Raw genomic sequence first — 27,891 nt, 5'->3', positions numbered from 1 at the left:
GGGCTCCTGCATTATCTGTGCAGTAACAAGTTAGCTCATGATAATGTAAATGCATAAACTGGTTAGCACAGGAATGCCCACTTTCTGCCCCTGACAATGCCTGGTTAGTGCATGTACATTCAAAATCTACTGTGTGATACTGTATTGCATCTCGTGGTAATCCATTTTTCACTGCATTAGACATATTGTATCATCTAATGCAGGGGTGTCAAAGTCCCTCCTCGAGGGCAGCTATCCAGTCTGGTTTTCAGGATTTCCCCAATGAATATGCTTCGAAAGCAATGCATGCAAATAGATCTCATGCATATTCATTGGGGAAATCCTGAAAACCCAACTGGATTGCGGCCCTCGAGGAGGGACTTTGACACCCCTGATCTAATGCAACTGAGTAAAAGAGCCCAAAAAATAATTTTGCAAAAAATACATTAGAGGTCTAGCTAAGTTTTGCAAAGCTTGCAGTGTTTCATTTTCATATAGCTAAAATTAAAACCTTTTGCTTTTTTAGGTGACAGACTGATCCTTAACTAAAAGCTGACCCAAAAATGGCATCTGAGGTTTGTGCCCTTCATTTTACTAATCCTGCTTTGAAAATTATATACTACAATTGAACGGTATAACCTGGCATGAAAAATTATGACTTGCACAAGGGTTGAATTTCAGTTAGTGAAAATTGTTTTGGTGAGGGTTGGATTTTACAAATCTTTCCCTCCCCCACCTTAATGCAGTGAAGCATTATTTCTGCAGCCTAAGAAGGCACTGAAGGGAAAAATACCCTTCCTCGAAGACCAGGGCCATTTTATTCAGCCCTTCTTCCAGCCATTTCTTTAGTGAAAAACTACATTTTCTCAAAGACCAGATTGCATGTACTTTCAAAATTTAAATTAGACAAGTGATAATGTAATATGTTGTGTTCATATTTTAATGTACACTTGATGTATATGTTAAAATGAATAGAGATTTGGGGGAAAAAAAAAAATGGACCGGGGTTGGCTCTACCAGAGTTAATTATTTTTATTTTTATTTTTTTCTTTTCACACGGCTTCACTTTTCAGCGTCTTCTGACAAGGTTCCACACTAGCCCTGCATCTTCCACTGGCCAGCCCCGATAGACAGCTGTAGGGCCTAAATTACTAAGGCTTTCCCCCCTACTCTACTTGTAGGAAAACTAAAGCTTAGCCAATCAAGCTCTTAATTAGAAGCAGAAACATGGAAGGAAAAATGCAGAAGAAATGAGGTGCCACGATTTCTCTGTAACTCCCCTCCCCCCTTCTAAATTTGAAACCTAATGCTTTTATCTATATCAGTGGTCTTGCAAACTTTGCCGAGCCCCGCAGCACACTAAGGGCTCCTTTTACAAAGGTATGTTAGGGCCTTAACACGCGGAATAGCGCGCGCTAGCCGCTACCGCCTCCTCTTGAGCAGGCGGTAGTTTTTCGGATAGCGCGCGCTAATCCGGTGCGTGCTCTAAAAACGCTAGCGCACCTTTGTAAAAGGAGCCCTAAATGTGTTGGCCGCGGCTCGAGACATCCGGGAGTGCGCAGATGTCGACGTGATGACATCGCACGCATGATGTCATCACCTCGACATCCGCGCATGCATGAAGGCCCTCTAACGGGGGGCCTGAGCCGCCATTTCGGGGTGCTGGAAGGAAATGTGTGGAGAGGCGAGGTGCTGGCGCAAGCTGACTGCCTATAGGATGTGCCTCTTGATGCAAGAGGCACGTCCTGTAGGCAGTCAGCCAGTGCCTCTTCTTCTCCGTGCGGCCCACCTGGAATTTCAGGCAGCACATTAGTGGGTGACGGGATAATCGCGCGCCAGACACCAGCGTGCCGACAATCGAGCGCTGACAATTTGGTGCAAGAAAAACGCGCTGTGGGAAAACTTAGTTTTAAAGAGTTCTGATGGGAGGTGTGGAGGGAAAACCCCCACACTACTGCATAGTATTCGCACAGCCGTTGGGGGGGGGGGTGTGGGGGGTGCAGCCTCTCACTTTATAGAGAAAATGGAACTTTTCCCCAAAAAAATCGGAAAAAGTTCTGTTTTCTCTATAATGGAGGGTTCCAACCCCCCCCCCCCAACAGCAGTGCAACCACTATACAGTAAAGTGGGGGGGTTCCCCACTCACACCCCGCTTCGGAGCTCTTTAAAACTAAGTTTTTCCGCGACGCGCTTCTTTCTTGCGCCAAATTGTCAGCGCTCGATTGTCGGCGCGCTGGCGTCTCATTAATGTGTCGCAGCACACAGTTTGTGATACACTGATCGTTATCTTTCACACACGGAAGGACCAATGCAGAAAAGTATTGCAAGAGTAACTACAGTTACTGTGGACTGTATGCCCACATTACCTTCCAAGCAGTGCAGAGAGGAGTTGAGCATGGATGTTAACTCACGCAGAATAATAGTTTATTGTTATTTACCGCCAAAGCATCAGTTCATGGCGGTTCACAATAATAATGCACTGGGCATTGGAAATACAAAGTCATAAGGCATTGAATAAGAATAGAAATGACAGAATTCAGAAGACATGGGCACGCACTCTATTAAAATCCATGTTAATGAGGCCATTAACTCCCTCTTCTACGAAACGACACTAGCGGTTTCTAATGCGGGGAGCTAAAGTTCCTATGAGCGTCGGGAGCAGCGTAGGCCATTCAGCGTGGCTCTCCGCGCTAGGAACTGCTAGCGCGGTTTCGTGGAAGAGGGGGTAAGTGTTTCACTAAACTGCATGGAAAATAGTAGTGGGACTTGATGTGTCGCCACAGTGGAATGTAAAGGGTATATCATTTTAATACAGGGATTCAATTTGTTGGGTTTTTTTTTGTTTTTTATATAACTGAATCTGGAGTGCATTGGTACAGAAAATTGCTTGAAGGCATCAAAAAGCAGGGAACTCTGTGGTTTGGAAAGTTTCTGGCATCTTTATTATATCTAGTAAAATATGTCATGACCTAAAGGAGAGTTTAGGTCTAGATGAAACTTTAATGTCTAAGCAGATGTGCTTCTTGGTGCACTCTCTCTTTTTTTTATTCCAATTTGTTTTGTGCTGGTTTCTTTTCATCCTTTCCTTTCAAAAACCAAAGCTTTGTAAATGGACACAAACTGGGTAACCAAACTGAGTATTGTTAGAGGGAGAAAAGGCTAAAAACTGCATCGGATTATCTACCAAATTCTCGACCAGGGGCGGGCGACCTGCTTCTCACAAGACCACGGGAAGTAAACACAGAAAGTCTCATTAATCGGAGTTATGGAACTTTTAAATACTATATTGTACAAATATCTTCAGAATAGCCACTCTAGAAAATTTTCATAATTTTTAGGAACGTTTACTTATTTATTACAGAAGGTCTGTGGAATTCTGTGCATTTCCATTTCTGACACTACATAATATTGGAGCCATCTAGGAATAATAGTGACATCCATGAAGTCCTCTTTGTATAAAAACTGCTCACCCTAGTCTAGAATTTTTGCATGTTGTTTCCTCATCTTTTCAATACCTTCCAGGGTATGTACACTATTGCAGATTTTTGTATCATCCAATATCCCTTCACAATGTCACAAAAATAATTTCCCTGTAACTTCATCAAGTGTCCCCTAGTCTTTGTAATTTTTGATGGAGTGAAAAATCGATCCACTTGTACCCGTTCTACTCCACTCAGGATTTTGTAGACTTCAATCCTATCTCCCTTCAGCCGTCTCTTTTCCAAGCTGAAGAGCCCTAACTGTTTCAGTCTTTCCTGATACGAGAGGAGTTCCAACCCGTTTACCATCTTGGTTGCTCTTCTTTGAACCTTTTCTAGTGCCAGGCTTAGAATGGCAGTACTGAAACCTGGATCATGGCTAAATCCTGTAAAATGCTGGCACACTTGAAAGTAAATTATGAAACTTAATTCCTGATACTAAACTAGATATTTCTGAGATAGAGGAGAGGGCAGTTTTGCAAGGGCATACCTCATTATGTAACTTGTAGAGCAGTGATTCCCAACCCTGTCCTGGAGGAACACCAGGCCAATTGGGTTTTCAGGCTAGCCCTAATGAATATGCATGAGAGAGATTTGCATGTGATGGAAGTGATAGGCATGCAAATTTGCTTCATGCATATTCATTAGGGCTAGCCTGAAAACCCAATTGGCCTGGTGTTCCTCCAGGACAGGGTTGGGAACCACTGTTGTAGAGGAAGGGACACTTGACTTGTTTACTTAGGTCTCCCATGACATGTGAACAAATAGCTCATGCTAGTGTTGGGGGGAGGGGAATTGATGTAACCTGAATTGGCAATTGATTGGCAAAGAATCATTAACCTTATGCTGTTTGCACAAAAGGATGGAACATTTTGAAATGGATTTAAGAGAGGTCACGGGTAGCATAAGTGTATGTTACCTATCCAAAAAAGAGATGATGAAAGTGACATCATGATCTTGGAGTAAAGGGCGGAGAAAGATTGGGGAGATCAGTGGAACTGCTTTAATTACTACTTGTGTGCATAATCACAGACAAAGAGAAGATAGTTTCCTTCATATCAATTGAAATTCTTCTTTTGAAACCACAGTTTGTGAATCCCTGAATCAATACTAGGATAGACCGAAGGTCCATTAAGCCCAGTATCCTGTTTCCGATAGTGGCCAGTTCAAATCGCAAGTACCTGGCAAGATCCCAAAACCGATTTGGCACTGCTTTTCCTAGAAATAAGCGGTGGATTTTCCCAAGTCCATCTTAATAATGGCTTATGGCCTTTTCTATTAAGAAATTATCCAAACGTTTTTTTAAAAACCATATTATCTTAACTGTTCTTACCACATTCTCTGGCAATGAATTCCAGAGTTTAATTACACATTGAATGAAGAAATATTTTCTCCAATTTGTTGTAAATTTACTACTTAGTAACTTTATTGCATGCTCTGTAGCCTTAGTAGTTTTGGAAAGAATAAACAAGTGAGTCACCTCTACTCTTTACAGTCCACTCAGTATTTTATAGACCTCTATCATGTCTCTCCTAAGCTGTCTCTTCTCCAAGCCACTTTAGCCTTTCCTCTTAGGGAAGTTGCCCCATCCCATCTATCATTTTTGTCGCCCTTCTTTGTACCTTTTCTTTTTCCACTATATCTTTTTAGAAATACAGTGATCTCTGGGGAACCTCGCTATCTACCCTTCTCCATTCAGAATACTGACCATTTAACCCCACTCTCTGTTTTCTATCTTTTAACCAGTTTTTAATCGAGAACAGGACACTGCCTCCTATCCCATGACTTTCTAAGTTCCTCAGGAGTCGTGAGGTACTTTGTGAATCTGGATATTTAAGAGGCATTTTGACAATATTATTCTGCTCACCTTTATCCACATGTTTATTTACCTCTTCAAAGGAATGTAGCAGATTGAAGAGGCAGGAATTCTCTTGACTAAATCCGTGCTGACTAAGAACTGTATATATTCAATAATTTTGTTTTGGTAGTCTCTTACCATTTTGTCTTGCACAAATGTCGGGCTCACTGGTTTATAATTTCCCCAGTCACCTCTGGAAACCTTTTTAAAAATATGCATTACATCTCTGGATGAGACCCCAAAATAACAGATGAATCACACATCATACATTTCCTGATTGACTGAAAAATCACATGGAGCCTTAACAATTGATGTTTCAAAGCTTCCCTACCTTCTGTTTGCCACTAGAGAATGACACGGAGACAAATTTGTCCCCGTCGGAACTCAATTTCCCTGTCCCATCCCTGCAAGTTCTTTTCCTGTCCCTGCCCCATTCCTGTAAGCTCTGCCTTAACCTCACAAGCATCGAACACTTACGATTTTAAAAGTTTGTGCAGCTGAGGATGGAGCTTGCAGGAATGGGGCAGGGACAGGAAAAGAACTTGCAGGGACGGAGACGGTAAAATGAGTTCCTGGGGGGGGCGGGGAAAAATTTGTCCCCGTGTCATTCTCTATTTGCCATTTCTCTCTTTTCTTTGTCTCCCATTGCCTGTAATGAGTTCACATCAGATCTAGCAAGCACAAAGCTCTCATCATGCTGATTTACTCACATCAGTGTTTCTGAACTTTTTCAAGCCCGAGACATACCTACCTTAACAATAAGGCATATCACACCAGCTTCCCTGGAATGGGCAGTGTGAGCAAGGGAGAGCTCATATGGTCAAAAAATAGAACTAGAGAAGCCCTGAAAGCTCCATCTTCCAAATGTTAAAACAAGGGCAAGAAGGGAGCAGCGTTCCAGTGGCTTTTGAAATTAACTGATGTCAGCATCTGGATAGGGGGCTCTGGCATCTCCCCTGCACCACCAGCTTTAAGTGGGTGTGGTTCTATATATACTTTATATTACTTCATATTACATTATATTCCTGGAGGAAAAGTCCATTATATTCCTGGAGGAAAAGCCCATAGTCTGTAATTGAGAAAGACATAGGGGAAGCCACTGCTTGCCCTTGATTGGTAGCATGGAATGTTGCTACTCTTTGGGTTTTGGCCAAGTACTAGGGACCTAGATTGGCCACCATGAGAACGGACTACTGGGCTTGATGGCCCATGGGTCTGACTCAGTAAGGCGATTCTTATGCTCGTAAATGAATATGTGACAGCAAGCATGTAGATAACTGCTGCATGTTTTATTCCTCCATTCTTACTTGTGAATTTTCTCCAACTGCTGAAACTGGAGGTTGAAGTATACCTTGTATTTGGGTATCCCAAAGTCGCATTTCTTTGCTGTCACGCCGAGAAGGAGATGCGGCAAAGATAACCTACCCGAAAGAGTGAGATTGAAAGACAAAAAGTGAGAATTTTACAGTCTAGGTATAAATCTATGCAAAACCATCCCTTACAATCAGTCTTTTCTTTTTGGCATCAAACAATCCCCATTCTCCAGCAACCTCTCTTGAACTCAGTCGCCCTCTCCATCATAGGCCCAGCAAATGCTCCCTCTCATCACCACCCCCTCCAGAGACAGGTCCTCTTGGTTTTCCTACCGGGCTCCTGCCGCCTGTTCCAGGCCTGCTTTTGTTCTTGGTGATTAAGGCCCAGGGGGACCTCATGGCTGCTCAGTGCTGTTATGTTGGCCTTTCAGAGTACATGAAAAGAGGGATTCTCTTCGTGGTTTTGAGATCTCTTCCAGCTGCATGTGTCACATACACATTGCAGGTGACTCGGGTGTCTTTTTAGTAAAATGCATTAAGCTGTGAAGGAGTGGCCTATTGCCATAACCCTCCATAAAGTACCATAGTTAAATTGTGAGTCCACCGAGACAGACAGAAAAAATGCAGTGTGAACCGCTTAAGCTTGTTATAGTGATAAAAAGTGGTATATGAAATATAAATGAACTAATAAACAATAATTAGGGCACATTAATTGCTACTATAGAGGCATGCTAGCAGCTATCGCAGTGATATGTCAGCTTGCATGTGCTAATTTACATATTGGCTGCATATTGTGTTAGGGGGCAGAAACTAGGGGAGTAATGAGTGGAAAATCAGCACGGACTGCATAATGCAGTGAGCACACGATAATTAACATGCGCTAACATCCTTTGCAATTAGTGCAGCTTTACTTAGCGCAGGGGTGTCAAAGTCCCTCCTCGAGGGCCGTAATCCAGTCGGGTTTTCAGGATTTCCCCAATGAATATGCATTGAAAGCAGTGCATGCACATAGATCTCATGCATATTCATTGGGGAAATCCTGAAAACCCGACTGGATTCCGGCCCTCGAGGACCGACTTTGACACCTGTGACTTAGCGCCTCAGTAGGAGGGTCTTTGCGTACCAATGCACACGTCCATGGGTCAATTGCAAAGACATGCTGCACAGCCTTTGTACTTGCTGATTCTTGCTATTAGGGTGCTTTAAGTACACAAAATTCAGTGCCCTTTGGTAAAAGACCCTTTGATGTCTCTTGACAGACTGCTCTTGCCTCAAATCTTGTTTTTTCAAGCTCAGGATGATTCGGTCAATCTCTAAATTCCTAGAATCGAAATCTTTGAACCTATTGGTTCACTCATTAATCATTGCAAAACTGGATTACTGCAACAGCCTATTTACAGGAATAACTCAGAAAGAATTGAGATGCCTTCAAATTCAAAAACGCTGCAATCAAACTAATAACAAAAACTAAGAAACTTGACCATGTAACCCCCTTGCTTCGGAACGCCCATTGGTTACCAATCAATCAAAGAATTTCTTATAAAATTTCATTAATAACATTTAAAACAATACATTCCAAATCACCTCAATTCATTGATAAATATCTTATTCCATATGAGCCATCCCGGATTCTTAGATCGTCTGACCGTAAATTGCTTACAGTCCCTTCCCTTCGAATAATAGGAACAAAAAGGCATAACATTTTTCAGTGGTGGCCCCACAACTTTGGAATACCTTACCAGCTCCCTCCCGTAAGGCAGGAGAGCAACCTTGACCATTTCAAGGGCCTGCTTAAGAGTCATCTGTTCAAAGAAGCTTTCAACATTTGATTTACTCATAAGAACATAAGAAGTGCTGCTGCTGGGTCAGACCAGTCGTCCATCATGCCTAGCAGTCCGCTCATGCGGCAACCCTTAGGTCAAAGACCAGTGCCCTATTTGAGTCGCCTTACTTGCGTATGTCCTGTTCCAGTAGGAACTTATCCAACCTTTTCTTGAATCCCTGGAGGGTGTTTTCCCCTATAACAGCCTCCAGAAGAACGTTCCAAATTTCTGCCACTCTCTTGGTGAAGAACTTCCTTACGTTTGTACGGAATCTATCCCCTTTTAACTTTAAAGAGTGCCCTCTCATTCTTTTCACCTTAGAGAGGGTGAACAATCTCTCTTTCTCTTATCATTCTTCAAATTCCTCTAAAAAAACAAGTAGCAATGTTCCCCTTCCTTATTTGTCTTTCTTTCCTATACAACTTGTAGTTCTAACCCAACTTCAAGTTTCAAGTTGATTAGGTATTTATATACCGCCTTTCTGTCTCATGTTTATCTGTCAAAATTCTCAACTATTAGTACGCCATTTATTTGATGTTGTTTTATTTAAATTCTTTTAATTTTTCTGTCATTGGCGTTGGTTTTATCTTGTTATGTTTTTGGTTTTCCCATTATTTTTTTTTAATTTGTATTTTGCTTAAAAATTGGCTAAGCGACTGAATCAAATTTTAATAAAAACTTGAAAACTTCTCTCCTGCTACTCTCTGCTTTGCTGCCTGTCTGGCTTTGGCATATTGCCCGTATGCTCCACAATCTTATCCTGCAGATGTTTCCACTTCCTCTGTTCTTTGCTGCCTTGATACTCCTGCTCTTCTCCTACACATAAATTCCTTTTCCCTCTACCCTGTCCCCTCTGTTATTTGCCATGACCAGACCTCTCCATGTATAGATTCAAGCCGTCTTTATATACAATGCAGGAGAAGGAGGGTAAGGGAGTCATGGATTTGACATACTGTCTTTCTGTGGTTCAACCAAAGCAGCTTACATTGAGATATGACATTAAAGACGTAATTCCTAGGCAACAAAAGAATAGGGTAGATAATCTCAAAAAAACAAAAAATATGTAACACAATTTTATTTTTTATTATTTTAGCCAAGGGGTTCCAATATAATGTTACCATGTAGTCTCAATTAAGTAGCATGTTGCTTATTGTTGACATTAGAAAATAGGGAGAGACATCACATTCACATGTTGTTCAAGGATCATCGGGCCTCATATAGCACAGTTATTTCAGGTCTCGTTCCGAAGATCCAAGTCTGTAATCATCTGAATCTCAACCCTCAGAAAACCTTAAAAGGAGCAGTATAGTTATAACATACTAGGCCAGGGATAGGCAATTCCGGTCCTCGAGAGCCGGAGCCAGGTCAGGTTTTCAGGATATCTACAATAAATATGCATGAGATAGATTTGTATCTCAAGGAGGCAGTGCATGCAAATCCATCTTTTACATATTCATTGTGGATATCCTGAAACCCTGACCTGGCTCCGGTTCTTGAGGACCGGAATTGCCTACCCCTGAACTAGGCCAACCATAGGTTAGCAAAAATATCACCGAAAAAACAAACATTCAAAACTGACAGAAGCTTTTCCCTCTATCTGGCAAACTTATCTCGTCCATGAAGACTCCAGCACTGGTTTTGTATACACTCCTGATGCTCACCAATCCTGCCGGGATCATGGAATAGGAGCTGGCTTTGCTGATATTAAACTATTGTTATGGCACAATGAATTCCCCAAAGCAGGTTATAGAGACCAAAATGCTTTGTTGGTGAGCGTCGGGAGTGTATACAAAACCAGACCTGGAGTCTTCATGGATGAGATAAGTTTGCCACATAGAGGGAAAAGCTACTGTCGGTTTTGAATGTTTGTTTTTTCATTTTTAGTAAGCTTTTTTCAGTGATGTTTTTGCTAACCTGGGACTGAGCTAGTATGTTATAACTATGCTGCCCTTTTTTAAGGTTTGTTGAGATTCAGATGATTATAGACTTGGATCTTCAAAACGGGACCTGAAATAACCCAGTGGTCTTTTAACAACATGCAAATCTGAGATCTCTCTCCCTATTTTCTACAGAGCTCAACAGTAACCAATGTGCTAGAGACACTGTACATGGTAACATTATATTAGAACCCTTTGGTTAAAAATTTTTTTTTAAACACTTTGTTTTGGGTTTTTTTTTAGACTATCTACCCCAGTGGTAGGCAATTCCAGTCCTCGAGAGCCACAGCCAGGTCAGGTTTTAAGAAAACCACAATGAATATGTATGAGATGGATTTGCATGCGCTCCCTCCTTGAAATGCAAATCCATCTCATGCATATTCATTGTAGATATCCTGAAAATCTGACCTGACTGTGGCTCTCGAGGACCGGAATTGCCTACCCCTGCTCTACACTATTCATTTGTTGTTTAGCTGGTTTTGGGGTAGTGTTTATCTGATACCTTACTCCTTCATGATTGTTTGGGTCGTGAAATTCCGAGGCGCCATTCAGTGTGGTTGTCAGTCATCCGCTAGCAGTATCTAAGCATTCTTAGGTACCAGTAGGCATTGAATCCTTAGGCGCACTGCTATTTAGGCCAGGTTTTCTTGGCCTAAATCAGGGTGCCTAAGTCAAACCATACCCAAAATCTGCTTTGCAACTGCCCCTAGCAGTTAACCTGAAAATTAAGTGGTCAATTCAAGCACCCTATCATGACAGAAACTCCTTCACTAAGAAGCAAGTTCTAAGGGTTGGATTAATGCCCCTAAATGAGATGGATATAGAAATATATGCTCTCTTCTTTGATAACATATCAAATATCTCTCTAGATTTATTTATTTATTTATTTTTTAATAAATGTAGGTGTTTATTTTCCAGCTGACTAGGAGTTCTTTGATACAAAAAATCTGTCTCTCCCCACCATATGTACTATTTCTGGGTATCTTTTTCATTGGAAACAAATTTTTTATTTACTTACTTAGGGGACCTGTTCAAGGTGGGGAACAATTTAAAACATCCACAGAAATAAAACTTAGAATGGAATGTGCAATACATATAACCAAGAAAATCAGCATGTGATGCACAAAACAAAGAAGGATTGTTTTCAGACTAAAGGTTAACAGTGCTGACAATATAACTATTGTCAACCTTAAAGGCAGTAGCAAACAAATTCACTTTCAGAACCTTCTGGAACGTTGCCTAGAACTGCTCTTGGGAACAAGTTCCACAATCCTGGTCCAGCATTGGACTACATCGTGGCATATGCCAAAGACGATCCAGCTACCCACAATCAGGAACAAGTTAATGCATTATACCCAGCAGATCCAGCACATGCCAAAGCAAAATTTTTCCACCCACAAACCAGGAACAGCTAATGTGTTAGACCTAGCAGACCTAAGATTAAGTCCTTGAACGTGGCACTGTAATAAATCACTCGGATACAAAGTTATTTTATTAAGCAATGTAGTACCTTAAATAACAAACACTAAATAGTATTCAAAACGAAACTGGCAACTGAATCATCTAAAGTGGCAGGAAGCCGAAAATATAATGTGTTGTAATAAACCAGTCCTCTGAATACCAAGGCCTTATTCTTTTGGAGAGATTCATTTCAAATTTTAGGATTGTACCCATTCCACTGTGTCCAGCAATCATTGATGCTATAAGAGCGCCACCTTTTTAACGATGCTTTTAGTGAATAATGATCTTTTATTATTTTTATCTATCTTTTTTATTGTCTTTTTCCCCCCCCCTATGTTTTTACCTTTGTATTTTGAATTTAATATAAAATGTAACCATTAATGAGTTTTCCTATTGTTTCGATATAATAAGTAACAACTTAATTTTTTATTTTAAATTGTGTTTGTTTTTTGTAATATTGTCTATTTATATATTTTACCTATGTTTATAATTTTTAGGATTATCTTGTACATCGCCTTGAATGTAGAGTAGGCGATTAATCAAATTATTTAATAATAAACTTGGATGTCTCTTGTACCCCTGAGGCAGGCTGTCATGCCAAAATACGGACCGTATCTGGTCTACAATACGAATTGAATATATGATAGAGACTGTTTTAACTTTTGAATAAATATTTATTCATTTAAGTTAATCTCTGGTTGACGAGTGCGGTTCCATCCCCACTTGTACCATTTCTACGGTTCATCGTTTTTGTCTGCGTGCTGTTGTCTTGCGCGCATTTGACCTGTCACCCATATCGACTACTATTAATTATTTCTATAGCGCTACCAGACGCACGCAGCGCTGTTTGTTTTCCTTGTTTTTGTTCTTCATTCGGTCTCATATTTCAGCCGTCTCAAAAGTTGAAGCTTATAGCAAGAGGTTTTAACCCTCTGTTTAACCTGTTCTTTACCATTCAAGACCAAATCCAGTCAAAATTCCAGCTCATGCCCAATAGAAACGAACCGGATCGAAAACCTGTCAAACAAAACAGCAAACCAAACTTCCAGGCAAAGAGGAATGTCGCACAAAAAGTAGTTCAAAACCTGCACATTGTTATTGTACATAGGAAAAGAAAATCCGTGCTCTGATAACTTAGCAGAAAAAGAGGAATTCTTTAGCACCCCTGAAGTAAGGAATTTGCACCACAACTCCGCTGACTTAAAAGCACCCTTAGGACACCTCCAAAAAACTGAACCACTCCATAACAGGTCCAGATTATTTGTATACCACTTCAGGTACTCAAGCATTTTTCCCTGTCTGTCCCAGAGGGTTTATATTCTATCTAAAGTGACTGGGGCAGTGAGGGATTAAGTGACTTGCCCAAGGTCACAAGGAGCAGTGTGGGATCGTAGCTCTAACCACTGCAGTACCATACACTCCCCACAAAATTGGCCATCTCAAATAACCATTTAACCCTCCTTTTGTCTTGGGGGGTCCAATGGAAATCCCCCCCCCCCCACACACACACACACACACACTTGTGCATTCACAAGCTGGCAGCACCTTTTCTATAACCGCTATTGTTAAATTATTTTGTAACAATCTTTATCTTGTTGTAGTCTTAATAGTCTAAACGATATTACATAAATATATACTAAATGGGGTGTAGGGGAACTTTTATCACTGACTATCTCAATATCTTTAAATTTATGAGGTACATTTAAAAAATATAATGAAAGGACAACAAAATGAATATAGAATACAATCAAACAAAATAGAAAAATGAAGATTAAAAAAAATGAAGAAAAGAAAAATTGAAACAAAACAAACCCAACAGAAAACAGTGGAATTATAAAAGGGGAAGCTTATCTTCTTGCCACTTCCAAGCTGATTACACGTTCTTTCAATTAGACATGAGACCACAGAGATTGTGGCTGGATTATGGCCCTGTCTGTTGTGTTGCTGCGTTAGTGATGTCTTGGTACTGCTGTTTTCCTGCTAACATTTTTTTCCTCTCGATTTCTTCCCCTCCTGTTTGCGTAGGGAAACAAACTGTGGGGTGGACGGTTTGTAGGTGATATCGATCCCCTCATGGACATGTTCAATTCCTGCATTGCAACAGATCAGCGCATGTGGGCAGCTGACGTTGAAGGAAGCAGGGCCTACGCCAAGGCTCTCGAAAAGGCTGGCCTGATCACCAGAACTGAAATGGAGCAGATCATCAAAGGACTAGGAAAGGTATCCCTGTTCTGTTCCCTGGTACAAAGTATTTAGGAAGACATGGACGTGCCTCAGAGTTTGTGACACTAGCCGGACTCGTGTATTAGCTAAGTCAATCAATTTTCAATTGTTGTTTTTTCTTTTTTCTTTTATATATCTTTATTCATTTTTAAAGTCTACAGTCATCTTATACTATAAATTACCTCCCATCCCTCCCTTTCCAAATATTTTTGTAATTACCCATCACATTTTCATAAAACCTACCCACCCACCCTTCCACCATATACATACTAAATGGGGATAGATACAATTATTTATTATAGTAATTGTTGTTTTTTCTGACTGTTATAATTTTCTATGCTCGCCCCGCTTCTGGTTGTATGTTCCCTTTGCAATTGCTAATAAAGACGATTCAAAAAAAAAAAAGAAATAGGGGTAGAATACACCAAGTTGAGCAACAACTTAACTCATACATCAACCATGATGCCAATTTTTTGTCATTTTCAAAAGTTCTGATTCAGTTCAAAATATTCTTATTTTTAAAAAGGTCATTTTCAAGAAGAACCATCTGCTAACAGCATGGGTATATATAGTGCATATCATACTCGGATTGTAGGATCTCTTATAACATACGTTATTTCAGATCCCCATCCTGGGATCTCAGCTCTATATGCTGTACACACCACCCTGAATCTAAATGCTAGCCTAGGTCCTACAATGCTTCATCCCTGTAAGAGGTTGTGATAGGCCAGAACAAGAGGCTGTGATAGGCCAGAACATGCTACAGGGCTTCAAAGAAGGTTTGGCTAGGTTCCTGGAAGACAGGGGAATTGAAGGGTACAGATAAGGACTGAGGTTAGGCTATAGGGACAGGAGTAGAGATAGGTTAGAGAAAAATCAAGGGCCACTGCTCAAGCAGTGGGCCTGATGGGCCGCCGCGGGAGCGGACCGCTGGGCGCGATGGACCTCTGGTCTGACTCAGCGGAGGCAACTTCTTATGTTCTTATGACTCACAATGGTAACAAATAAATGCCAAAATAAAAATCACAAACAGTCAAAAAGTATCAAAGAAACTTCTCAAAGAAATGGCAACACTTATCTTTGAAGATTTAAACCAATTTCAACGCTGCTAGAGCTTAAGCCATTCCCAATGCTCGCGCTCACTTGCACATTAGCGTTTCAATCACATTGATCTTCAGGGGAGAACTCTGGTTTTCGTTGCCGAACCACGATTAAGCACTACACATCTGTGGCAGCTTTCTACAACGGCTCGTAGCCTGACTCAAAACTCATGTTGTGAGCTAAGCACAGTAGCTTGAAGTGTAGGTTTCCTATCAGGTAGGACTGGAGGGAGTAAGGAGATGTTTGGGACCTAGGCAAAAGTGATATTGACAGTGGTTAAAAGCTACAACCTCAGCACCCTGAGGTTGTGGGTTCAAACCCTGTGCTGCTCCTTGTGACCCTGGGCAAGTCACTTAATCCCCCCCATTGCCTCAGGTACATTGGATAGATTGTGAGCCCGCCGGGACAGACAGGGAAAAGTTCTTGAGTACCTGAATAAATTCATGTACACTGTTCTGAGCTCACCAGGAAGAACGGTATAGAAAATTGAATGAATAAAAAAAATGAATAAATACAGCTTAAGCCACCCACCCTTTTGTTGTTATAAAGACATCCCTGAAAGGTCTGCCCTCTAGAATTCCTGTTGCAGTTTGTCAAGTCAGAGACAGGAGAATGTGAAGCCTGATAAGTGTTGCTAGGGAATAAGTTCAAGTTCAAGTTTATTTATTCTTGATGAATCGCCTATTTAAATTGCTAGGCGATGTACAATAATAATAACATATTTTAATAAATTAAACAAGTACAATGTTAATGTTAACATAAAAACAAATTTGTTGTTAGTTAAAATTTAACACATTTAACAAACTGAGTGTAGACATAAGTTTAAAATAATTTTGTGGGTAAGACATACAAGACATGTGTGGTTAAGAGGGGGAATAGTTACAATTTTTGATAGAAGAGAAGAAAAAACAAAAAAGGGAAGAACAAAAAGGGGGGTAATAATAGCTGTTTAAAAAAAAAAAAAAAAAAGGTAACGGTTAAAAAATAATCGATTTTTTAGTGTCCTAAGATCCATACGCATCTTTAAAGAGAAAGGTTTTTAACATTTTTTTAAACAGTGTTAGGTCTTTTAGTTCTCTAATATATTGTGGTAAAAGATTCCATGATTGTGGGGCCATAACTGAGAACATGTCGTGTCTTCTAGTTCCTATCATTTTAATTGAAGGCACGGAAAGAAGATTAAATGAAGATGAACGAAGTGATACAGTACCAAAGTTTCCATTTTTATTTTTGTTCTGTGAATATAGTTTTCTGTTCCTAATGGATAAATGATGCTCCTGTGTAACTAAGACCTTGCAGTGCTTCTGTAACATGCATAGTATTAGCTATTCCATAGTGGCTATTCAAGGAAATCCTGGATGTGTACAAATATTCTTCAGACAGCTTGCAGCCAAGACTATTAGAAACCTACATAGAAAAATGACAGCATAGAGAGGCCAAATGGCCCATCGAGTTTGCCCATCCACAATCCCTATGAAATACCACGTGCCTCTCCCACACTTTCTTGAATTTCAAATAGTCATTGTCTTAACCATCTCCTCCAGAAGGCCATTCCATATATCCACCATCCATTCTGTAAAGTATTTCCTTATAGAGAATGACACGGGGACAAATTTTTCCCCGTCCCCGCGGAAACTCGTTTTCCCTTCCTGTCCCTGCGAGTTCTTTTCCTGTCCCTGCCCCGTTCCTGCAAGCTCCGTCCTCATCTGCACAAGCCTCAAACACTTTAAAATCATAAGTGTTCGAGGCTTGTGCGGTTAAGGCAGAGCTTACAGCAACAGGACAGGAACAGCAACAAAACCTGCAGGGACAGGACAGGGAAATTGAGTTCCTTAGATTACTCCTGAGTCTAAAATCTTTTAACATTTCAGAGGGTTTTTTTTTCCAAATGTAAGGAACTTGCCTCCTTTGCATTAATAGAAATATTTACACATCTCTGTCTTCAAGAGTCTATATATTAAATCTTTAAGTCTGTCCCCATACACTTTATGATGGAGACCATGGCCTAATTCAGGGGTGTCCAATGTCGGTCCTCGAGGGCCGCAATCCAGTCGGGTTTTCAGGATTTCCCCAATGAATATGCATGAGATCTATTTGCATGCACTGCTTTCAATGCATATTCATTGGGGAAATCCTGAAAACCCGACTGGATTGCGGCCCTCGAGGACCGACATTGGACACCCCTGGCCTAATTTCTTAGCTACCTTCTGGACTGACTGCATCCTGTTTATATCTTTTTAAAAGTGTGGTCTCCAGAAAAGCACACGGTATTCTAAGTGGGGCCTCATTGGGGACTTATACAAGGGCAATATCACCTCTTATTATATTCTAAGAGCAGTTTGGTTCTAGAAAGCTGAGCTGTATGTCTTTTATTCTTACAGATCTCAGAGGAGTGGTCAAAAGGAAGCTTTGTGATTGCTAAAGGTGATGAGGATATTCACACAGCCAATGAACGCAGGCTAAAGGTACAGAACCCATTCTAGACCTTTCTGATAGGAATTATTTGTATGTACATTAGGTAAGGTGTCAAATACATGTTTTTGTGACATGTTTTTCCTATAGTACAGAGAAGTGGGGTGGAGGAATAGCCTAATGCAGTGGTCTCCAGTGCACAGCCCCCAAAGTCCTCCACTGCGGCCTTCAAATGCCCTTCAAATCCTGTAAATGCATTCACAGTTTCTTTTATTGTAAACCGCCTAGAAGTCGCAAGATAGCTGGCGGTATATAAAAATAAAGTTATTATTATTATTAATTTCAGTCTTGCCCTCTTGATATACATAGTATCTGCAAACAATCTCTTAAGTGTGTTTTTCTAAAAAATGTACCCTATTCCATCCCATCTCAGGGAATTCTGTCATTTACTGTTTTGTAATCTTCTTTATTTTCTGCTTTTCTAGGTTGTGGGTTCAAATCCCACACTGTTCTTTGTGACTTTGGGCAAGACACTTAACCCCCCTATTGCCACAAGTACATTAGATAGATTGTGAGCACACCGGGACAGATAGAGAAAAATACTTGAGTACCTTAATGTAAACCCACTTAGGCTATAAGTGGTTTATAAATACTTAAATAAATACAAATAAAACACAATGAAACCCCATGTATATCTGTGCTGCATGAATAAATGTTAACTTTTTTTTTTCTTATTTTCAGGAGTTAATTGGTGAGGCAGCGGGAAAGCTACACACAGGCCGAAGCAGGAATGACCAGGTATGTTGAAAGCTATTATAGAGAGAGACTTATCGTATCCTTCATCGATCTGTGTGCACTACGTTTTGGGTTCATAGCTTTTGCTGATCATGAGCTCTTTTTAATGCCTAGTGGGTGATTGACCTCTAAGCAAGACCCGTTCTGGAAGTACTGTGGAAGAATGTCGTGGGGGGGGGGGGCTGAAACTTTCAAATGGAAATACTGTCTCTCCCACTGCTGTTGAAACATTAGAAACTAGAGCTCAGATTGTGATGTCATAATGCCTCATTCCACCAATGCCTAAGCTCCGTCCTCATCCGCACAAGCCTCAAACGCTTTAACATTCTAGAGCTCAGATTGTGATGTCATAATGCCTCATTCCACCAATGCCTAAGCTCCGTCCTCATCTGCACAAGCCTCAAACACTTTAACATTCTAGAGCTCAGATTGTGATGTCATAATGTCTCATTCCACCAACGCCTAAGCTCCGTCCTCATCTGCACAAGCCTCAAACACTTTTAAACCACCCTTTTAAACATTAAGCTAATTTAAACAACATGCGTGCATCTGGTTATCACAGGTCTATTGTGTCATTGGCTCTGGGGAGTTTGTTCCTTTCTGTGGGTTGAAGGGTTCTTTTAATTTGTGACTGAAGCTTTGCTTCTTAGGTTGTAACCGATATGAGACTCTGGCTGCGAGATTCCTACTCCACTCTGGCCACTCATCTCCTGGATCTGATCAGAACGATGGTGAACCGGGCAGCAGTGTAAGTCACGATAACACGTGTGGGCTTTCTTCACGGTAGTCCATCTTCTTCCATGTGCGTCAAACGGAAAAAAACTATATGATGGCCTCCTAGCCACACAAGCAGCAAAACTCGACAACCAAATCTCCAATCCACTGATTATGACCCCAGACTACAAAACACTCAGAAAAGAAATAAAGACCCTACTTTTCAAGAAATTCCTGCAAACAACTTAATACCGCTAGCTCCTTCTCACTCCCAATACCACTTCCCAATACCTTCCCAATTCCCCAAAGCAACCTCATCCACTCTTTATCTCCTCTAGAAATTACCAGATATCTTCTTCTTGTAATACGTTTTTTGTAATTCTTTTGTAATCCGCCATGAACCGCAAGGCAATGGCGGAATAGAAATCTCTAATGTAATGTAATGTGTTGTGCTTTGATTTCTCCGTTTATGACATCTTTATTCCTATTATAACTAAGGGACTGATACTCATCCCCAATTATCTCCTGCTGACCAGGCACATAGCAGCAGCACTCTGGCTAGTGCAGGAATGGCACAGGAGTTGCATGGGCACCCTCGGTATTTAGTAGCGGGACCCAAATAACTATCTGGTTAATTTAGGACAACAAAATGGCTGGATTAAACCTGGTGACTTTACCTTGGTGCTCTCCCCCATGAAGTCCCTTGGCAGGAAGGACACCACTAGTAAGGGTGAGCGGTGCCCGGGGTGTGCCCTTTTCCCCATACTTTTTTAACTTCACTGGCGTGAGCAGCATGCCCACGTCGGTGTCTGCTCACACTTTGGTGCCACTTCCTAGGCGCGGGTGCCGGAAGTGACGTCAAAGAGAGCGCCTCATGCCGGGGAAATAAAAAAGGCAGGGGAAGGCAAGTTCGCGTGTGTGGCGAGGAGAGGAGGCGGGGTGCCGTGCCCGTAGGAAGACTGCGCCCAGGGCGAGCCGTATGCCACTGGGGGACACCTGTTTATAGAATCAGCCCTTAAGTGCCGTTCTATAAATGATGTTCAGCCATCACTCCAAGCCTAATTTTTTCCAGCACCAAAACCTCGGCACCATTTATAGAATTCCGTCCTTTATGTTTTGCTTCAAAGCAGTTTGTATAACCTTAAAAGAAATAAGTAGATTGCAAATCCTTCAAAACACTGCAATAAAAATAATTACCAAAAGGAAAAAAATTTGATCACGTGACCCCGCCCCCTCCTAAAGGAAAAGCATTGGTTACTTGTATATCAAAGAATTACATATAAAATAGCATTACTTACACACAAAACTTTAATAAATAAAGCTCCTACATTCTTAGAAAAGTCTCAAATTAATTGTTTACTAGAAAACCATGTAGCATTATCATATGATACAATTCTGTTCGATACGTCAATGAGAACAAAAAGTCAAATTTCATCAAACAATAATAAACTTTTATTGATTATGACAGGAGTCACCATATAACATATCACCAGGAATTGGAGGAATTATAGCAGACTTAACTATACTTTAAGGTGGAATTCATTGTGCCATATTTACAAAATGGAAAGAACAATTGCCATACAAAAAGGAAATTATAATAATTATAAAAAGATCTGGGGGCCATTGACAACTTATTGCAATGATTAGACACCATTTTCCATTGAAAGTACATTTATAATATGGGGGAGGGGGGTGGTATAAAGTTCTATTTAAGGTTTCATCATTAGATAAGAATGTAATATTTATACGAAATAAATGATTAAAATTTTTGTGGGAAGGGTGGGTGGGGAGAGAATAAATTTATGTATTTAAGATAATAATAAAAAGAAATTCAAGTGATATGTATAAATTTTAATTAAGTAATATTGTGCACTTGATGTAAGATGAAAAATGAATAAAGACTTTGAAAAAAAAAAAAAGAAAGGCTTTTAATCCCTTATATCCCTACAAGATCCTTAAAATCTGAAGAAAAATCTCTCCTCTTAGTTCCTTCTCTAAGACTCATTTATTCAAGGAGAGATAAGATTTTCTCCGTCACGGCCCGTCAAATCTGGAATTCACTCCCAATTAATATAAGGGAAGAAAAATGACTTAGTAAGTTTAAAAGTCTCCTGAAAAGCTGTTTAATTGAGTTATTTAAATTTTATAAATTCAGAATACTTTCTAGCAGACTAATAATGCTGCTAAGTGAAAATTGAGTGGGGTAACCTGTTCCCCATCCTATCGTTTCATTTGTTTATAAATTGTATTTAATCCTTTTTTTTCTTTTTACCTTCTGTGTTTGGTCAGTCAAAAGTTGTATTAGCTGTCTAGTTTGATCTATGTGTGTTTCTTTTTTTATCCAATTTTATCGTTATTTGTAAATCGCATTGGATCATGATTTTGCAATTAAATCAAATTTTTAAATAAACTTGAAAAAAACGTGAAAATGTACTACTTTCAAACTTCCTGCCAGTGATGTTTCTTCATCTCATCAGTCCTGTTCTCTATGAGAAACATATCCCGTTTCCAGTAGACCTTTGTACTCATTTTCAAAGCAAAAGCATATGTCGGCGCTCGCTGTAAAACCTTTCATGGGCACAAAGAACCCATGGATATCTGTAGCTGCATTTTGTGTGAGTAGATTTTCTTTGGAAAATATGTGGCATAGACTTGAAAATACAATCTATACACATTATTTTTCTAATCCCAACCTTTCCATTTTATATATATGACATAAAGAATTCCAACAGAAACTATAATTCAATCTACTTCAATTCTTCCAATTATTCGTAATCTGTTGTATGGCAACCCTTGTCATAATAAGTCGAAGCTTATTATTGTTAGAGGATATTTGGCTCTTACAATCTAACTTGGACAGACAGACATGACATAGAGGGTTGGGGATGCAGACCAAGGAGGAGAGTTAGGAGTTGAAAGCAGTCTCAAAGAGGTGAGCGTTTAACTTGGACTTGAGCACTGCTTTACTTGCTGTAAGGGGAAATCGTATAATTGCAATAGAGTGCAACACTTACAGAACACAAAGCTTTGCTGGTTCCACTGGCCAGGAGACTCAAAGCTGAGTATTAGAGAATGACACGGGGGCAAATTTTTCCCTGTCCCCGCAGGAACTCCTTTTTCCATCCAATCCCTGTGAGTTCTTTTCTTGTCCCTGCCCCATTCCTGCAAGCTCTGTCCTCATCTGCAAAGCCTCAAATGCTTTAAAAACCATAAGTAGCAACAATCTAGAGCTCAGATTGTGATGTCATAAAGCCTCATTCCACCAATGCCTAAGCTATGTCTTCATCTGCACAAGCCTCAAAAGCTTTAAAATCATAAGTAGCAACATTCTAGAGCTCAGATTGTGATGTCATAATGCCTCATTCCACCAATGCCTAAGCTCCGTTCTCATCTGCACAAGCTTCAAACGCTTTAAAATCCTAAGTAGCAACATTCTAGAGCTGAGATTGTGATGTCATAATGCCTCATTCCACCAATGCCTAAGCTCCGTCCTCATCTGCACAAGCCTCAAATGCTTCAAAATCATAAGTGTTCGAGGCTTGTGCAGTTAAGACGGAGCTTACAGGAATGAGGCAGGGACAGTGACAAAACTCACAGGGACAGGATGAGGAAACTGAGTTACTGCAGGGACAGGGAAAAATTTGTCCCCGTGTCATTCTGCACTACAGCACATGTCCCAGCCAAGCTATAGGGCCAGCTTGGGAGGCCATGGCAGAGGGATTTCAAGCACTCGCTCCAGCTGTTTCTTATGACAGAGTTGCAGAATAGAAGAACATGGTGCCACTGAGGAAATAAAATGAATTATTTTCCCTTGGCTTTAAAGACTCTTTCATTGTTTGTGATGTCTGTTTTTAGTTGAATCCAATTTCCATGTCTGCTGTTGATGTATCTTGTTATAAGGCCTGGCGTGGAGGCTTCTTGATTTTATTTTGCATGTATCCCAGCAACGGAGTAATGAGCAGGAAGCTGAAATGTAATTAGGAAGACTACAATTACTTATTGTTCAATGTCATTTCAGCTGTTTAATCTATTATATGTTGAAACAAAAATTCCTTTTCTTTTTTTTTTTGACCCAGTGGTTTCATCCTGCTCCTTTATTAGCCTGGTTCTGGAACCTAAACATAAAATCAATACATTACTCTATTACTGGACACCTTTATTTTATTTTTTTTTTGTTTTCCTGCTTCAGTTATATTTTCTATACTATTTTTCACTATCCTCTTTATGCCAGTGTTTGCTTGAGGTATATCTTTAATTCCATCACTATTAATTTTGGTTTTTTTTTAATTGTGCCCCTTTTTTTTGGGGGGGGGGGGGCAAAAACTGCTTTTTCAACAAATAAGTGAAGCTGGGTTTAGAATAGGAAATTCAGCATGTTCTAATATTCTATTTCCAACCCATTTTCTTGTCTGGCTTCCCTTCTTTATCTCCTGTAGGGAAATTGATGTTATTTTTCCCGGATACACACATCTACAGAGAGCCCAGCCCATCAGATGGAGTCAGTGGATACTCAGGTAATAACTCACCTAAAGAAAGAAGGAAGGTCTGTATTTCAAGGATGAGCAAAAGCATAGCTGGTTTTAAGAAAGGTTTGGACAAGTTCCTGGAGGAAAAGTTCATAGTCTGTTATTGAGAAAGATATGGGGGAAGCCACTGCTTGCCATGGATCGGTAGCATGGAATATTGTTACACCTTGGGTTTGGCCAGGTACTAGTGACCTGGATTGGCCACCGTGAGAATGGGCTACGGGGCTTGATGGACCATTGGTCTGACCCAGTAAGGCTATTCTTATGTTCTTATTTAGTATAAGGACTGAAAGGCTCATTTGATTATCAGTCTATATAAACCTATCAGTGGAAGGCCTTGGTACATCAGAGGTACAGAGGTGGCATCATAGAAATATTGTATTAGTTTCACTGCTTGATGCACTCTGTAGGTATTGTCTTATGTGTTTTGTTGTATTTTTTGTCAATGAAACATTTCAAACAAGTGGAAAAAGCATGTAGAGCATGTCTCATAATGTTCTTTCCAGCCCCCACATGTTTACAATGCCCATGTGTGTCTCAGCTTTGTCTGTGTTGAAACTCAGCACTTTCCATTATGGACCATTTTTGGCAAGTACATTTTTTATTCTTTTTGATTGATTGTAGATTGTTTGCCTATTTATAAAATAAATTAGAGAAATCACACAGAGATGATAGCACTTATTATGATGGGCTTTTAATTGAGAGCAGTGCACTGTCAATATTTATGTGTTTTATAAAGAGTTTTGTTTTTTTTTTTCAACCATCTGGATGCACTTTCTACCCATTAGAGCTGTCTTTGAGTTTCTCCAAAACAATGTCTTTTAATCATCCATATGTTTTGCAGCCATGCTGTTGCACTGTGCAGAGACTTTGAGAGGTTGAGAGAAAATCGGAAAAGGACCAGTGTCTTGCCATTGGGAAGGTAAAATGTGTTTCAGAATATTTTTTTCTACATTTTATTCTTTTTTTTCTAATACTTGGAGAGGACAGTTTCCAAAACAAAAAGGAGTGTATTTATCAGCGTAGGCTACCATTAAGATATTTTATTTTACCACTAACTTGCGCCATTTTGGCACAGTTCCCATTTTATTAATAATCCGAATAAACAGTAAAATAACACATCTTAACAACAACCCACATTAACAACTTCCCCCTTCAAGTTTATTAGGTGTTTATATACCGCCTATCAAAGGTTATCTAAGCGGTTTTTTACAATCAGGTACTCAAGCATTTTCCCTCTCTGTCCCGGTGGGCTATATATGTGTATATATATATATATCAAAACCATTAAGTACTTAGACTGGTGGGTAGACCCTAAAGTAATTTAGATTTAAGATTTTAACTAAGCCTCAGAACATGGAGTCGATCTTTTGGGGATTTCTCCAGACCGAAGAAGAAACCATCCTCTCTTGCTCTCCTTTTAACATCATAGGCTTGCGGCCCACCTCCCTACCAAATAACTTAGTTTAATTTAATTCATTTAACTTACTATATTCCTTATTTTTATTCTTAAATTTATCTTGTTAGCTATTTATTTCATAAAAACTTTTTACAACATATCGAAAAAAGATTTTAATTTAATAATATCTAATTCATATCTTCCTTATATATATCTACCTACCAATCTAATACTCGGGACCATCAGAATGCTCTATAAAAACTTATAAAGTGCTTAATGTTAAAATGCCTCAGTGCTTCAAAGTGCTTTTTATGTTCTCTCAGTTCATTTAAAGACCTACATTTCCGGTACCTATCTTTGACATGAATCAAGACTATGGAGGCACCTAAGGTCACTTCCAGCAATAACCATGCCTTCTATGACCTTAGGCGCCCTAAGGTGCTCCTGCATTCGGAAGAACGGTGCCATCGCTGGAAAGGCCTCCATTTTTTTAAATGAGAAAATAATTGATTTTAAATGACGGGTGCCGATTAAAATCAATTAAGCCAATTAAGTTAGGAAGAGGTACAGCACCTAATGCTGCCTAATTTAGTGCGCTGTTTGTAGAATCCAGGCCTTTGGATATTGCAATATATAAATTTGTGAATAAATAAATAAAGAGACTTACCGTATTCTGGTGGAAGAATGTACTTCCATTGTCTTCTGTTGTCAATTCCGGACAGAATAGCTGATGTTCTGTAACTATTTTTCCTCCCTCTTTGTTATTTTGCAATTCATTTTTTTCTTCTTTTCTTTTTCATATTTTCTCTTCGCTGGCAGTGGTGCTCTAGCTGGTAACCCACTGGGTGTGGACCGAGACTTTCTGTGCAAAGGTAAAACCCAATTGGCCAAATCTATATCTGAGTTACATGAGCGGTAGAAATAGAATAAATTGCCATCGCCCTGGCAGAAATGAGCAAGTCGGGCATAACTTAGGGGTCCTTTTACTAAGGTGTACTAACAGCACATACTAAATGCTAAGACGCCCATAGAAATATAAAAGGTGTTTTAGTTTTTAGCACGCGCTAATCATTAGCATTTGCTAAATTGGTTAGAGCACCTTAGTGAAAGGACCCCTTAGATACTACAGTAATTCAAAGTACTGTTGGCCCTTTTCCTATGTATAGGGTGGGAGAGTGGGGCGTTCAGGGTCACAGGGAAGGGAGGGAGCATCAGGAAAACTGCCTGGACACTAATTGGGCATCGGCCAAGATGCCGGGTTAGCCTTATGGCTAAAATTTAGACAGCTTTTTTGCAGTCCTAACTTTAGTTGCTTGCCCAACCAGTTAGTGATCTGAATATGTCAACTATCTGGTTAGGTCCCGGTTCCGCTCACGAACCAGCCTGGCACTACCCAGACAATGCATGGTCGGCCTGTGGTGATATTCAGCAGCACTGCCTGGTTAAACCATATTGAATATTAGGTAGACATTCTTTAATCCATTAACCTCACTTCTTTAGACCAGGGCCTCCTCACTCACAGAAATGCTAGGGCATTACTACATAATCGGCAAAGAACAACTGAAGTTGTAGTAGACAGGGACCATGAAAACTTAAACACAGGCAGACACAAACCTCACCTGGAGTACTGTATCCAGCACTGGTCGCCGTACATGAAGAAGGACACGGTACTACTCGAAAGGGTCCAGAGAAGAGTGACTAAAATGGTTAAGGGGCTGGAGGAGTTGCCGTACAGTGAGAGATTAGAGAAACTGGGCCTCTTCTCTCTTGAAAAGAGGAGACTGAGAGGATACATGATCGAAACATTCAAAATGCTGAAGGGAATAGACTTAGATAAAGACAGACTGTTCACCCTCTCCAAGGTAGAGAGAACGAGAGGGCACTCTCTAAAGTTGAAAGGGGATAGATTCCGTACAAACGTAAGGCAGTTCTTCTTCACCCAGAGAGTGGTGGAGAGCTGGAATGCTCTTCCAGAGTCTGTTGTAGAGGAAAACACCCTCCAGGGTTTCAAGAGTAAGCTGGACAAGTTCCTGCTAAATTGGGACGTACGCAAGTGAGGCTGGACTCATTTAGAGCACTGGTCTTTGACCTGGAGGCTGCTGCGTGAGTGGACTGCTGGGCAGGATGGACCACTGGTCTGACCCAGCAGCGGCAACTCTTATGTTCTTATGAAGGATGAAGAAATCATCGTTATAAGGGCAAATCTATGAAAAAAGCTCTTATAAGATGATGTGGCATGTATATGTGTAAGAAATTGGCACACAAAAGAATAGGATATGCATGAAGATGTTCCCAGGAGCACAGTTTGGACAGAGCAGGAATTTTTGCGATGTGTAAACATTTACATCCTATTTGTGTATTAGCTTTTGTTCATGGTTATGTTTGGTTCTGAGAACGTACATTATATCAGCACATAGGCATCTTTCTGATATTATAAAATGACCCTCCATCAGACTACCTTTTATAACAAAATTGAGTCAGTTTGGGTTTTGTCCCTTTTTCACATTAGCCTGGGCAGAGGAAATCTCTTACCAAAATATGTCTGGGCCGGGGTATTGATCGATAATAAACTATCCTACCATTCTCAGATCAGTGCAGTTGTTAAGAACTGTTTCTGGAAACTCAGAATGAGATTCTCTGATAGAATTTGATCATTCCAGGCCGCCAAACTGAATACATGGCTTAGAAGATTAATACTTGAGGCTACTTCTATCTTGAGTTTAGAAAATCACTAAAAACACGCCTGCTTGATATGTTTTCCTCTTAGGCATGTTGTAATATTGTGTTCTTGATGTAAGATGGAAAAATGAATAAAGAATTTTGAAAAAAGAAAAAAGTCAGGTTATTATCAAATCTATTATGATTCTTAAC

At 40.1% G+C, this 27,891-nt stretch overlaps 1 protein-coding gene across 3 annotated transcripts in view; it reads left to right on the top strand.

Annotated features, from left to right (window-relative positions):
* ASL (argininosuccinate lyase) overlaps positions 1-27,891 on the top strand; it is a 64,827-nt gene that overhangs the window by 13,192 nt on the left and 23,744 nt on the right. For all 3 annotated transcript variants that reach the window (XM_033922476.1, XM_033922477.1, XM_033922478.1), the window contains 8 exons: positions 506-554; positions 13,876-14,070; positions 17,556-17,639; positions 18,328-18,384; positions 19,032-19,129; positions 23,532-23,609; positions 24,466-24,543; positions 25,840-25,892. In XM_033922476.1, the coding sequence (XP_033778367.1) occupies positions 543-554; positions 13,876-14,070; positions 17,556-17,639; positions 18,328-18,384; positions 19,032-19,129; positions 23,532-23,609; positions 24,466-24,543; positions 25,840-25,892 (655 nt within the window). In that variant the 5' untranslated portion in view covers positions 506-542. The remainder of the gene's footprint in view (positions 1-505; positions 555-13,875; positions 14,071-17,555; positions 17,640-18,327; positions 18,385-19,031; positions 19,130-23,531; positions 23,610-24,465; positions 24,544-25,839; positions 25,893-27,891) is intronic.

The sequence above is a fragment of the Geotrypetes seraphini genome, chromosome 15 (assembly GCF_902459505.1).
Source record: "Geotrypetes seraphini chromosome 15, aGeoSer1.1, whole genome shotgun sequence".
Lineage (NCBI taxonomy): Eukaryota > Metazoa > Chordata > Amphibia > Gymnophiona > Dermophiidae > Geotrypetes > Geotrypetes seraphini.
The sequence above is the reverse complement of the archived record's forward strand: the minus strand, read 5'-3'. Positions and strand labels throughout refer to the sequence as shown.